General features: G+C 44.5%; 1 protein-coding gene across 1 annotated transcript in view; it reads left to right on the forward strand.

Moving 5' to 3' along the window:
• Positions 1–14401, forward strand: part of SPOCK1 (SPARC (osteonectin), cwcv and kazal like domains proteoglycan 1) — a 407575-nt gene that overhangs the window by 159475 nt on the left and 233699 nt on the right. The window contains exon 4 of the mRNA XM_004696627.2: positions 9997–10111. Within this exon, the coding sequence (XP_004696684.2) occupies positions 9997–10111 (115 nt within the window). The remainder of the gene's footprint in view (positions 1–9996; positions 10112–14401) is intronic.

Below are 14401 nucleotides of genomic sequence, written 5' to 3' on the forward strand. Positions count from 1 at the left end.
TAATCACTGAGAATCAGTTGGGGCGCAGCGATCTACATTTGAATAAACAGCTCAGATGATGCAGGTGGAAATTATATCACTGGACACCAGAAGACAGTGAGAGCTTCATATCACTCATTCTGAGCAAGTCTTTCCTCTCATACAGTCATTGCTGGGCATACAAATTTAAACGATGCTGAGACCTCTTAGTCTACAGGGTTCATTAGAAACCCGAGGGGCAGGCTGCAGTGTACTGCACTTGCACATGGGGTTCTCTGTCCGAGGACCCGGGGGCAATGCTCTGGAGGCTACCCTCTTCTCCCCACTTCCATCGTCTTCATGTGGTCAGCTGTCAAGAGGGCCTGGCTGTGTCCGCGGAAACTGTGCAGGCCCTTTCGAAGATGGTTGACGCCCATCTCAAACACCTTGCCAGGCAGCCCACAGGCACACTGAGCTACAGTGGGATCTGAGGGTCCAGAGGGCCGGATGAAGAGTGGATGCAGTGGCTTGGGGGTGGGGAGTCCATAAAGGTGAGACTCCATCAGGACTGGTGGATGTCATTACCAGCTAGGAAAAAGATGGTAATGATGAATGTCCGAAAAAGGTCGAAACATTGTGGAGGTTGTGCATTGGGGCAATGACTCCCTGCTACAACTGCCTTTAGAAATGGCAAGCCCTGTGACTTGGTGACCTACTTCTAAAGGTCAGCCGGTAGAAACCCTATAGAGCACAAGTGTGATTGGCAACAATCATGGGGATGGCACTGGACTGGACAGCCTCTCTTCTAGTTGTGCACGGCATCACCATAATTCAGAGGCCAACTTGACAGCAGCAATTAAGCTGTGTGGGCTTCGCTGGGCACAGAGTCAGCAGGAAGCAGCTAAAGCACGGAGCTACTTACTAGCCTCCTTGTATCCTCTGGGGGCTATGGCAAGTTCAGGTTCAGGACCAGAAAAGCCTGGGCTTGTGCCCTGGCTGTGCTAAGAGAAGGCCTGGGAGCACAGTTTCCAGAAATCATTAGCACCAGGACAAGGAAGCTACTTACTCTGGTCAGGGGGATTGCTAGTACTCGGCGCTCTCTCCCCACCGTCTCCCCTGCCTTTTAATAAGGCGCCTCTCAATTGTGCCTTATTATTCCGCTCTCTCAGCGCCCTCTTTCAGGACCCATTCAGCAGCATCACAGTGAGTCTTGGGGCTGTTCCAGAAAGCATATTCGGTAGGCCAGCCTTGAACTGGAAATGACACACTCCTTTTACCACTCTCATCACCTTTCAATTCCAATGTTGCTGTTTTCAAAAACAAAATGTGTTCTGCTGATTACATAAATGTTGACAGCTTGATTTGTTACTGTTTTGTTGTTCTGTGAAGTTCATTTACGCTAAGTAACTCACCTACATGTTCGAAGTATGCAGATGTTGATAATTAATTTTTAACAGAAATGATTTCTCTATGCAAATTATTAAGGAAGTTTATGTACAGAGTTAACTCACAGATAATTTTTATTTATCGATATTCTAGGCTGGAGGTTTGATTGAAAAAAATGTTAACCTTTCCCGCCAGATTCCTTAGCCTTCAAACCTAAACAGTGGTCTGAGTGGCTAAAAGAAAACGGAGGAAAGTGAAACGGCAATGGACTTGGAGTCTTGTGAGAGACAAGTTCACTTCCAACAATCACACACACACCCACACCCACACACACACAAAGGAGGAAAAAATGTTAACCTCAAGAATCGAAGGGAGAGGGCGAAGCTGAATAGTTAGCTTAGTGGTAGACTGGCCATTGGGAGATTGCAGAGACATACATTCGTCATTAGCTGAATCTGGTGCGGTTAGGCCTACTGCTCTTGATGCCTTTGCCAGCGGAGGGCGTGCACCGCCGGGACTTCTGGGGAGATGTGCTAGGCCAGTTAAACTCAAGGCAGAGAGGTCAACTCAGAAGATGATGGCCACTGTTTGGGGAGAGTCCAAAGCAATCTTCTTGATTGATTTTCTCACAAAACTCAGTATGACGATAAGGGATTATTGGGAAGAAGTTTGTAAGAAAAGTGAAAACTGCTTTGGTGAGAAAAAGGTCCGGAAAGTTGCACCAAGAAATTTTTGTTTCATTTTATTTTTTTGCCATTGCAATGCTCCTGCTCATTCTTCAAAGATTTTAAGGGCTGTCCTATGAGAATTCATTGATAGACTTTATCCCATTGTTGTAGTTACACAATCTCGTGTCAGTTTGTGACTTGAGAGGGTTAAGAGTGAAGGGGTGGAGTCTAGTCTGTCAATTGGGGTATAGCCAATGAGGCCTCTGTGTGGGAATAGCCTTCTGCTGAGGGTCTGGGAACTCTTGTATCTCCTCCTTGGATGGGGGAGACACTCTTTGCTCACTCCCTTTGAGATGCTCTACTGGCAAGGCTCACTCCCTGTGAGACATTTCTGAGGAGAAGTCACATGAAGCTACCCTGAGGCAGTCAGAGTTTCAGAGCCAAAGGAACCACATGGAGACCCCTGCCAGCGCTGAGATGCTTACAACACCACTGGATCCACATGACTTCCAACCTACTGACCTGTGATTTTCCTGCATTCGGCATCATTGCATGTGTTTTGTGAGTCTGAAGCGGACTTTATAGATAGGAGCTAATATCGGACTTATGGACTTGATCTGGACTGGGGTGGGATGTTTTCTTATTTAATTGCTCTTGTACATAAAGCATTTTCATATATATACATATATCTATGAAATTTTTTCTCTAGTCTACCTGGACTAACACACCCATCCACTGTGCAGCCATGATATTGCCCCTTCAGACTGCTTCTTGTCCTCCAAACTGGAAGAACATTTCCTGGATGATATAAAATAGGCCATGTGGGCATGGTGTCAATTGAAGAGCACAGATTTCTTTGTGAAAAAGTGGAAACACTTCCTTAAGAAGTGTGTAGACTAGATGGAGGACATTAAGAGAAACAATAGTTTCATATTTTAATATTTTAAAGTAAAGGTTGCTTCCATTTTGTAGCAATACTTTTGCCTTCATACAACAATACAAACAAACAGGCAACAACCCTGACCAGTGATGCACCGTCCTCACAGTTGTTGCTGTCTGACTTCACCGTTACAGCCAGGATGTCTGCCCATCTTGTTGAAGGGCGGTCTCCTTCTGCGGACCCTCTATTTTACCAGGCATGCTGCCCTTCTCCAGGGCCTGGTCCTTCCGGACAACATGTCCAAACTACATGAAATGAAGTCTCTCGCCATTCTTCTTAAGAGTCTTTTGGCTGTACTTCTTTCAAGACAGGTTTTTCTTGGCAGTTCATGATGTATTTAATCTTCCTCACCAATACCATGGTATAAAGGCGTCCATTCTTCTTTATTCTTCCTTCCTTATTGCCCATCTTTCACTTGCACATGTAGCAGTTGAAAATACCCTGGTTTAGACCAGCTACACCTTCCTTCCCTAGCTGACATCATTGCTTTGTAACCCTTTAAAGAGGCCTTTTGCAGCAGATTTTCCCAATGCAATATGTCATTTCAGGTCTTGGCTGCTGCTTCCATGGACATTGATTGAAGAGCCAAGTAAAATGAAATCCTGGGCAACTTCAATCTTTTCTCTACTTATCATGATGTTGATTATTGGTCCAGTTGTGAGGGTTTTTGTTTTCTTTACATTGAGGTGAAATCTATACTGAAGGCTGCAATGCTTGATCTTCATCAGCAAGTCTCTTCACCTTCAAAAACAAGGTTGTATCATCTGCATATCACAGAGAGTTAAGTGTCTGGCTCCAATCTTGATGCTGCATGCTTCTGCATGTGAATGAGCTCCTGGTACTATTTGTTTAGCATATCGACTGAATATCAAAAACTAAGTTTACTGCCATTGAGCTGATGCTGACGCATAGTGACCCTGTAGGACAGGGTAGAACTGCCCCCTGAGTTTCTGAGACTGTGACTGTTTAGATGGGGAGTAGAGAGCCCTGTCTTTCTCCCTCAGAGCAGCTGTTGGCTTTGAGTGGCCATTCTTGAGAATTGCAGCCCAGCACCTAACCACTATACCACCAGGGATCTTCACAGACTGAATAAATTTGAGAAAAGGAAACCACTCTGACACCTTTCCTGATTGTAAACTCTTTGTTCTGTTCAATGACTGCTTCTTGTTTTGTGTACAGTATCCATATGAACGCAATTAACTGTTATGAAATTCACATCTTTTGCAATATCATCCATATTTGTTATGATCCACACCCATGAAAGCCTTTGCACAGTCAATAAGACACAAGTGTGCATGTTTCTGTTATTTTGTCTTCAACCAAGATCTATCAAACATCAACAATGATAAACCTAATTCTAAGTCTTCTGCTGATTCCAGCTTTAATTTCTGGCATTTCCTTGCCAATCTATTGCTGCAAATATTTCTAAATGATCTTCAGTATAATTTTACTTGTATGTGATATTAGTTATATTGTTTAATAATTTTTGCATGCTGTTGGATCACCTTTCTTTGAAATAAGTACACATATGATTTCTTCTAGTCCATTGACAGGTAGCATGGCTTCCAAATTTCTTAGCATAGATGAGTGAGCCCTTTCAGCATTTCATCCATTTATTAAAACATCTGAATTGTCACCCCAATCTCTGAAGCCTTGGTTTTGCCAATGTGTTCAGTGTAAATTAGACTTTTGCCTTCAATGCCAACATTTTTTTTTTTATCATATGCAGCCTACTGGTATGATTGAACATCTATGAATTCTTTTGGGTACATTTCTTTGTTATTTTCCAGCTTATACATCCTTTTGTTTAATGTTTGTCACTAATGTTTAGATAAAATACAAGAAAATTTTGATTTTAAAGATTTCACTCTTTTCTAGTTAATAACCTCTTTTTGATATAACAACTGGTATTCCTTCCATCTTCTTTTTTTTCTTTTACATATGTTCTATTTTTTCATAATTTATTGGGGGCTCACACTAGTCTTATCACAACCCATCGATCCTTCCATCTTCTGACGATGCTCCCTGCATCGTTCATTCTTTTGCCCATAGAAGCCTGCAGTATTGCATTTCAAGGCTTGAATATTTTCATTAGTGTTTTCAGCTTGAGAAATGCCGAGTGTGCTCTTCTCTTTTGCTTCTCTAATTCCATGTATTTTCATATTTTGTAACAATCTTTTGTCTTCTCAAGCTGCCCTTTGAAATATTTTTCTCAGCTCTTTCATATCATCACATCATTTCTTCTTTTCACTTAGTTTCTCTGTGTTCACGAGAAGTTTCCAGAATCTCTTCTGGCATCCATTTTGGTCTGTTCCGTCTTTTTTAGTGCTCCTTAGCTTTCGTTATGTGTGATATTATGATGTCCTTGATTTCATCCTACAGTTTGTCTGGTCTTTGGTCACTAGTGTACAGTGAATCAAATCTATTCTTGCGATGGTCTTTAAATTCAGGTGAGATACACTTAAGGCCATACTTTGACTGTAGTGGAATTTTAATTTTCTTCAACTTCAAATGAGCAAGTGATGGTGTGCTCTGCAGTCAGCTCCTGGCCTTGTTTTGACTGATAATTTTGAACTTTTTCATTGTCTTCTTCCACAGATGTAGTTGATTTGATTTCTTTATATCTTTCTCTATAGCCACCATTTATGCTGTTGAAAAAAAATAGTTTCATTGAATAAGTAATTGGCCCTGCAAAATTCTATCATGTGATTTCTGTAATCATTTCTATCACCAAGGCCACATTTTTCAGCTACTGAGCTTCCTTTGTTCCCAACTTCTACATTCTTTCTGATCACCAGTAATTAATGATGTATATGGATTCCATGTTTGATCAATTTTAGACTGCAGAGGTTGGTAAGCTATTCAATGTTTTCGTTTTTGGCATTGTTGGCTTGTACTTAAATAAGAATAAACATTTAACTGGTCTTTCTTTTCCTCTCACTGACATCATTGTACTTCAGGATAGATCCCAACATGTTTGACAAGGAATGCAATGTCGTTCCTCTTCAATTTGTCATTACTGGCCTAGAAGACCGTATAATTGTCTGGTCCTAGCTCACCAATACCAGTCCATCACAGTTCAATAATGCCTAGGATATTGACCTTTAAGCATTTCATTTTATTTATGACATCTTTACATTTTATTAGATGCATACTTCATACCTTCCATGTTTGATTATTAGTAGATTGTGCAACTATGTCTTCTCATTCTGAGTTGAGCTACATGGACACATGAAGGTCCTGAAGGGGACTCTTTCCCATCAAGCTTCGCTCCCCTTTGAGGAGGCAGATTTCCCCAGTTGTGTCTTGTGTGCTCTCCAACCTGATGGGCTCATCTCCAGGGATGACATCAGACAGAGGTCTTCACTGGCCAAGGTTTTAAAAAGTACGTTGTCAGGTCATTTTCCCTGTGTGTCTTAGTCTGGAAGCTCTCTGAAACCCGTCTCCTGAGGGGGACCCTGTTGACATTTGGAATACTGGTGCCAAAATATTACACAAATTGACACAGCAGTATGCCGTAGGACAACAAACTGACAAGATAACATGCGAGACATCAATTCTCCTCTGTAGTTTTCTTCAGCAACTTATTTCTAAGAACTTTATTTTCTTTACTTGTGAAATTAGCAATCTCCTCTCATTGAGTGGCTGTTAAGATTAAATATGCTAATCCAATTAGAGGGTTTTATTTCACTGCCTTTATGTCAAAAGCTTTCAGAGAAAGTTTACATTGTTCTTGTTATGGAGGCTGATCATTTACTCTGGGGAAAAACAGATTCTCTGTCACACGCACGCACACCTTAACAAATATATCAGGAGGTGTTTAATATGTGCCATAACTGATTTATTTTAAACACTCTCAAAGATTAAATCATTTAATTCTCATGACAATCAACATATAATAATAAGTAATTGAGTTACTTATTATTGTGAGTCCCATTTTACAGAGGAAGATACGGAGGTCTAGAAAGGTTAGTAAACAGGAGATCCAGGATTCAAACTCAGACTTTTGGAGCCAGGGTCTGCTCTTTTCCACTGTACTTAGGTGACTGGTGATCCTTGTGAGTGCACGGTCCATTCAGACCCCGCGAGTGGCTATGTGACCATTGCATTTTTTGTTTGTTTGTTTTTATGTTGGCTGCAAAAGCCAAACAAAGCTTATGATCTGCCCTACAGTCTGCCTTATAGCACAACAGAGTTAGACTGCCTATTCTTCTAGGAAGTGCATTCGATTTTCATGGCTCCTTCCTCCCACGTGGGGAGCCGAGTCCCTCTTCATTGTCTGTTTTTAGTCTGGAAGCTCCACTGAAGCCAATTAATTTGGGGTGACCCCGCTAAAATGTGAAATCCCAGTGACATAGCACCCAGCATCACAGCAACACATGAGCCAGCGCAGTCCGACAAACTGACGGATAGTGGCAGTGCTGGAGAAGAATATTAAAAGTACATTGGACTGCTACAAGGACAGCCCAAGCTGTCCTGGAAGAAATGCAGCCAGAGTGCTCCTTAGAGGCGAGGATGAGACTTTGTCCTGCGTACTTTGGACGTGTTGTCAGGAGAGACCGGTCTCTGGAGAAGGACATCATATTCGATAGGATGGAAGGGCAGCAAAGGAGAGGAAGGTCCTCAAGGAGATGGATGGCCACACTGGCTGCAAAAGTCAGCCCAGGCATTCCCGACCGGGTGGTGTTTTCTTCTGTTGTGCATACGGTTGTGTGGGTCGGAACTGACTTGGTGGCACCTCACAGCAAGAACAACCATTCTAGGCCAGCATGCCTGTGTGGGAGCCGGCCCTGGAGAAACACTTCACTTGGTGATCGTGGCTGGGGTGGGTCACCCAAGTTTTGGAGAGCCCTACGTTTCTTCCTTCGTTTTAGGGTGGGGTAGAAATGTACGAAGCAGTGGGCAAAGACGGGAATATCATCATTATTGGTAGTGTGGTGATCATCTTTAATGGCTGGTTCAAGTTTGAGGATATATGTGCGCCTTTGGGTCTTCTGGAAGACTCTCGAAAAGCAAGCCAGAGTTGCTGTGCTGTAGCCTCAGGCATGGGAAGCAGTGCAGGAGGAGAGGCCCATCACCCACGCCCTCACTAACTTGCTGGCTGCTCCTGGCAATATCCCAGGATCGATGAAGATGGCCTCCATCAGGCCCCAGAAAGTCCTTGTTGCAAGTGTGGAGAAGGCCCACATGTGGCAGACTCTGGTGGCAGATACATGCCTCTTTGACATGTATCTTCTGGCGGCAGCCCTCAGCCGTGAACCTGGGGTGAATGCCTTGCCCCTAGAGCTATGATCCGTCTCGCTTTTTTTATTATTATAATTTTAAGTGCTTTTCTTGGGGGCTCTTATATCTCTTATCACAATCCATACGTTCATCCAGTGTGTCAAGCACATTTGCACGTATGTCACCACCATCATTTTCAAAGCATTCTCCTCCTATTTGAGCCCCTGATATCAGCTCCCTATTTCTCCCCCACCCACCCTCCCTCACGAACCCTTGCTAAGTGATAGATGATTTTTTCCGTATCTTACATCATCCTATTACAGTCTGTGCCCCTCAGTTAAGCCCCAGGTGCCTGGTCACTTCCTTTGGGTGTTGGTCTGAGTCAAGTGCCTCCCTTGGGACCAAGACCTGAGTCCAGCTACTCTCCTTCTGGCCCCCAAGCTGAAGCTGCTTCAGCGGAACACCAGGCTGAGCTGTCCACGCAGCAGGAATGCCTGGGGAGGTTATGTATCCAGATCCCTCAAGGAGCTTCCAGCAGCAATCTGGAGAACATGGTGTTTCAGATCCTGGGTCTGAAGCAGAATGAGAAGAATCACGCCTTTCTCACAGTGGAGAGGGAATCTTGGTAGCTGAGAAGCCCAGCAAATGACAGGACAATGGCATTTTGTATAGAGATTTTGCTTTCCCTGCTCGGGATGTCAGTTTGTTTCACCAAATGTTTGCGTGGCAAAAAAAGGGGGGAAACATCACCTCCCTTGGCTGTGCAGAGCAGTTATGAGAGAGTTACCGCCCTTGCGCTGGGAGATGGCACAATTGCTTTTGTTTTGCAGAGAATTCCCCGGGGTCTCTTCTCTGCCAGTGAGGAGCGTGTGCACCTGAGCACTCAGAGTGCAGATGGCCAGGGACCTGCTGCTTAGCCAAGTGCAGCGAATGTGGCAGTTATGCACTGCTCTCTTTGGAGACCCTTCCGGAGTTATTTGTTGGCGTCGACGTTTCTCCCCTTTTACTATTCGGCACTTGATAGTCAGATCGACTAATGGACGATTGCCAAAAGTGCCTCCCTGCCTTTGCTTGGCCTGGTCCCCTGCCTGAATTTCCTTTCTAGGTTGGCTTTGCAAAAATCCTGCCCATCCTTCAGCCTCCAATTCACGTATTAATGCTTCACTAATCTTTGCCCCAGAAGTTGATCCCCCCCCCCCCACCCCCCGGCTCTTGAGCTCTGATATAATTTTATATGTCCGTCATGACCCTTATCTAATTCTGCCGTACACAATAACTATTTATGGGCAAGCTCCCCTGCCCCCATTCCTTGGTAACTTTGTGTGGAAAAACTCTCTTGTACATCTTAAAGTTCTTTACGAAACTCAAAATAGGGTTCTGTACCTAGTCTATGCCTCCTTTACTGAACTGGAGCAAAAGGCGGTCCCTAAGGGCTTGTTCCCTTACAGAAAATAAGCAAAGCTAGGCCCGGAGGAAGTCATAAAGCAATACCAGAAAAATAATCAGGCATCCAAGGAGGAGACGGCAGCTCTTAGGCATTGGGTCACGTAAGAGTCAAAAGATTTTTTGAAGTAATTTTTGCATAAGATGAAGATGCTGATGCAGAAAATAGTCGCCATTCAGATGTTAAAGAAGAATGTGTGCCATAGAAACAGAATTCCCCTCAGCTTGGGCTTCCATTCCAATCCCCACAAGCCTGAGAAAGCAGCACGGAGGGTAAACAGGTGGTGTGTGTAGTTCCTACTTGTTCGTTTGTGTAGAAAGAGAAATGAAATGTCCCTGGAGGCCCTAACGCTCCTCTTTTTCTTCTTTTTGGTTCAGCCCTGGACCCATCCAAGGACCCCTGCTTGAAGGTGAAATGCAGCCCTCACAAAGTGTGTGTGACCCAGGACTACCAGACGGCGCTGTGTGTCAGCCGCAAGCACCTGCTGCCCAGGTGAGACCACCAGGGTGGTGGCAGGGGCTTGAGGAGCACTAGCAGATTGAGTTGGGGGGGGGCGGGACTCTCTGGCTGGGGTACAGAGGGAAAGGGGGTTGCATAGGGTTTATTTTATATGGCATTTGGGGTCTGTGTTCCAGCTGTGGTAGGAGTCTCAGTTCCTAACCCAGATGTTGATCTCTGTATTTCCTTTCAATCAGCTTTGCTTTGACCCTGAGGCCCCGTCTGAGCCGAAAAGCAGAAGACCCCTTCCTGTTCATTATTGGGGCTTCTTTTCCCAGAGTGATCTCAGAACCCTGCAAACTTACATGTAGGAAAATGGAGGCTAAATCTTTAGGCTCCTGGTTGCAATTGTCCTTTGGGGTGTCTTGAGGTCTGGGGGCTCTCTACTAGGCTGTGCACCCGGCTTGAGGGGCTGCCTCCCCAGGCCTACCATAACAACATAGCCTCTGAAAGCCCCCTCTGGTGATTTCCTCAGGATGTGGCACCGGATATCAGTACTTCCCAACCCAGAGGGATGCCCCTAGGCTCATCTTGAGAGTCCTTATAAATCTTTATCTCCCAGCCCTGACCCATTCAAGCATTATGCATCCAGCTGGTTTAACCAAAAAACAAACAACTAAACCCACTGCTTTTGAGTCAATGCTGACTCCTAGAACAGAACTATTCCATAAAGTTTCCAAAGATGCACATCTTTGTGGCAGCAGACTGCCGTCTGTCTCCTGCACAGCAGCTGGTGGGTTAGAACCATTGCCTTTTCAGTCAGCAGCCCATAACCCACGTCATCACCTGGGTTCCTTCCAGTGGGTTTGGGCTTCTACAAATGAGGGCAAGTGCCACTCTTACCTTCAACCACTGCCCTCGGGTCCATTCTGACTCACAGCGACTCTAGATGGAGTTTCCAAGCCTTATTGTTTGTTTGCTTTCTATGTGTGTGTGCTTACACGCACGTGTGCGTGAGAGACTTTATCTGTCACACACACACACTCACATGGCCTAGACCAGCATCCTGGATGCATTTGGGAACTAGAGTAGTAGCTACAGATACCAGTGTACCTTCTCTTGGCCCCTGTCACCTGTCCTCTTTAGTCCTGTGACTGTTGGTTCTTCTTTGGCTTCAGCATCTTCACTCTGACTGGGAGGTGGGCAAGATTAAAAAAAAGCAAATTCTCTCCCAGATGATGTTCCCCATTCAGCTTGTTCATGCCTGTCATCCACACAAATAACTTGGATCACTTTTTCTTCTCCTTCCTGACTGCCTGGAGCAGCTGGGAATGCCTGAGAAGCCAAGGAAGCCGATCCAGGGTAGGGAGTTTGCTTCTAGTTCCACCCTTATCAAGGATAGCTACAACCTGCTTGGGCTCCTCCTTTATTAACTGTGCCTTGCAATGTGTGCTACCTGTCCAGCCACGGCCTACAGCTCAGATGGCTTGTGTTGGCTGTTCTCCGCCTCTATCAAGGAACTGGAAAGCTCGGTGCAGAAGTAGATGGTGGGCACTGTGCCCTCTCCTTCAACACCTATACATGACCTCCAGTTCCCTGTGTCCTGATTTAGATGAACTGTTTCATTCTTTGGCAAAGCTGCCTTGTCTAAAACTAGGTAAATGAATATGCAAAGAAGCACAAACCACATAAAGTTGCTTTTGGGAGACTTTCCAAATGTGTGGTCTCTTCCCCTGGAGGGCAGAGATGAGGAAGGAGAGAGAGAGAGAGACATGCTTGGGTGTCCTTATGAGGTAAGACTTTGGGGGTTAAGTGATGAATGGTGAATGCGGTGTAGAGTGGTTGGTACCAATTGTGCTGCCTCCCTGAATTCAGAAAACAGTCCCTTCTGGAAGTGCCAATTGTGCTGTCTCCCTGAATTCAGAAAACAGTCCCTTCTGGAAGTGCCAATTGTGCTGCCTCCCTGAATTCAGAAAACAGTCCCTTCTGGAAGTGCCAGACAAAAGAACTTTAGTTTTAAGCTGAAATATGTGTGAGACAGAGGCAGCGATCTCACTGGTATTCAGGAATATCAGGTGTAAATGGTGTTTTCAGGGCACACCATGCTGCTGTGTTGGAAGCACCAACACTTTTGTGATTGTGTTGACAGTGTAATCTGCAGCTCTCACATCTCCCACTGACCACAGAATTCTAGTGGCCACGAGCATGGATTTGAAGACCCCTACCCACAGCTACAACCAGGAGCATGGGTTTGGGAATGAGACCATCCAGGGCTCAACTTTCAGGCTGTCTACTTCCTAACTGTGACCTTGACCAGCTACTCCATTTGCACTTATTTGTCTGTAAAATAGGCTTAGTAAAAGCACTTGCTCCATTTCTCTTTTCCATTTTATTCTGGAAATCCATCACCTGGTAATTCTAATAGAGAGAATTTATGGTTAGTCTATTTTTCAGATATTTGCCTCGGATATTTTGTGTGAGAGAGTAATAGGATAATGTGCCTGAAGAGTATATTCTTGTATCTTAGAACACAATACGTATTTAAAGAGTGTCAACTGTTTTTCTAATTACTGAAATAATGACTATCATCGTACAGATGCAGATCGCCAGATCTTCCTTCCACGGTTGGGTGGATTGGAACTGTCAACCTTTATGGTCCGTAGTTGGGTATGAGCTGTTTGTGCCACACAGGGACTGGGACTTATGATGACTATGGTTATTGTCAATGCGATTCATCCTGGCAGGTCAACTGGAACCCCCCATGTTTGGATCTTCCTGAGAATAAAGTTAACTCTCTACACGTGTCCCTCCCCTCCCCAGGTTGATGGGGATTGCCTTTCCAGTTCCCACTAGTAAGCCCTTCAGGGTTAGCGTAAAGATTACAGTGTCATTTCTGTGTGGTTCTCTGTGGTTCACACCCTGAAAGAAATCTGAATTTACTGGAAAAATAGCCCAAAGAGGAGGTATAAAGTAAGGCAGCATGCCCACTCCCTTATCAGAATTTGGGAACCAAGGACAGCCCTTAGCAGCCGCTTAGTGCATCCTTCTTCAAAGGGTCTTGGACACTGCCCCAGATGAAACATCTGTTCTGTTCTTAGATAGTATATAAGTGTAATGTGGCAACATTATACTTCAGGGGTCCCCTCCAACCAGGGAGCATTGACAACTCTATTTATTCACCAATCAGGGAAGTAATCTGTCTTTCAGTGCAACAACTGTAGGCAATCCTGCCAGCAAATCTGGCCTCTGTAGCTGCTCTAGAGGCAAGTCCCGCCTGCCAGACAGTCAAGAACATGCGCATATGGAAAGGCTGCCTGGCCAGCCTTGGGGCTTATTAGGAGGCTGCAGACTTAGGCTGTATTTGCAATGATATTGAGACAGAAGGACAGTGAGCGAATTTCATTAGCTTTCCTTGCCCGTGGAGACTGAGTAAGTGGAGACGCTGCTTGACACACACATCTGTGACTGCTGAATATTGGGGGGGTGGGCGGGGGGGGCATGCAAGCAATCTCCATAGCTGCCACGCAGGGCACCTCTGCCTCCCACTGATGGACTTCTTCTTCTTTAGTAGGGCAGTGTTTGTGATTGGGGTCATAGTTGGTTTCAGCTAAAGTTTCAGCCAAATTCATTCTCTTAGGAAATCCTTTGCTTCATCTCGGCTGTTAAGCACTATTGAGTGGGGCTGGGAGAAGCTGGATTCTTGGTGGTGTGTTCACTTTTCAGGGACTTCAAAGGGAACATGTATACACCAAAGACAGTATGAGGCAACTGGAAATCTCTTTTTGATATTCTGATTTATTTTTGATATACATGATGTTGTAGTTAGATGCCATTGAGGTGGTTCCAGTTCATGTCAATCTGACATGTAACAGAATGAAATGTTGCTGCTCCTCTTACACAATCATGGTTGTTAGTATGTTTACTTCCATTGTTACAGGTAGTCTGAAGCTTATCCCAACCTAAGTGGCTAATTTTCTAGCACTATATTGGACAGTGTTCCTTTGTAATCCACATGGTTTTCATTGGTCACTTTTTAGAAGTGGATTTCTCAGCCCTTCTTCCTAGTCTCTCTTAACCTGGAAGCACCACTGAAGCCTGGCCACAGGGGTGACCAGGCTGGCATTTGAAATTCTGGTGGAAAAACTAGCATCATAGTAACATGTGAGTCATCATAGTACAACAAAATATTTATAAACAGGTAGGTGGTGGGATATAATGAGAATTGATATTTATTATAGAAAATGTTAGACCTTGAACTATTTATAGGCTTTTCCATTTTTGTCAGTGGCTTTTTTTTGGTATTGTTATTTTGTTTTTCATTGTTGTTGTTGTTTTGTTTGTTTC

This window comes from Echinops telfairi, unplaced genomic scaffold (genome assembly GCF_000313985.2).
Source record: "Echinops telfairi isolate 266 unplaced genomic scaffold, ASM31398v2 ScPeMD7_7469;HRSCAF=8507_1, whole genome shotgun sequence".
In the NCBI taxonomy this organism is placed as follows: domain Eukaryota; kingdom Metazoa; phylum Chordata; class Mammalia; order Afrosoricida; family Tenrecidae; genus Echinops; species Echinops telfairi.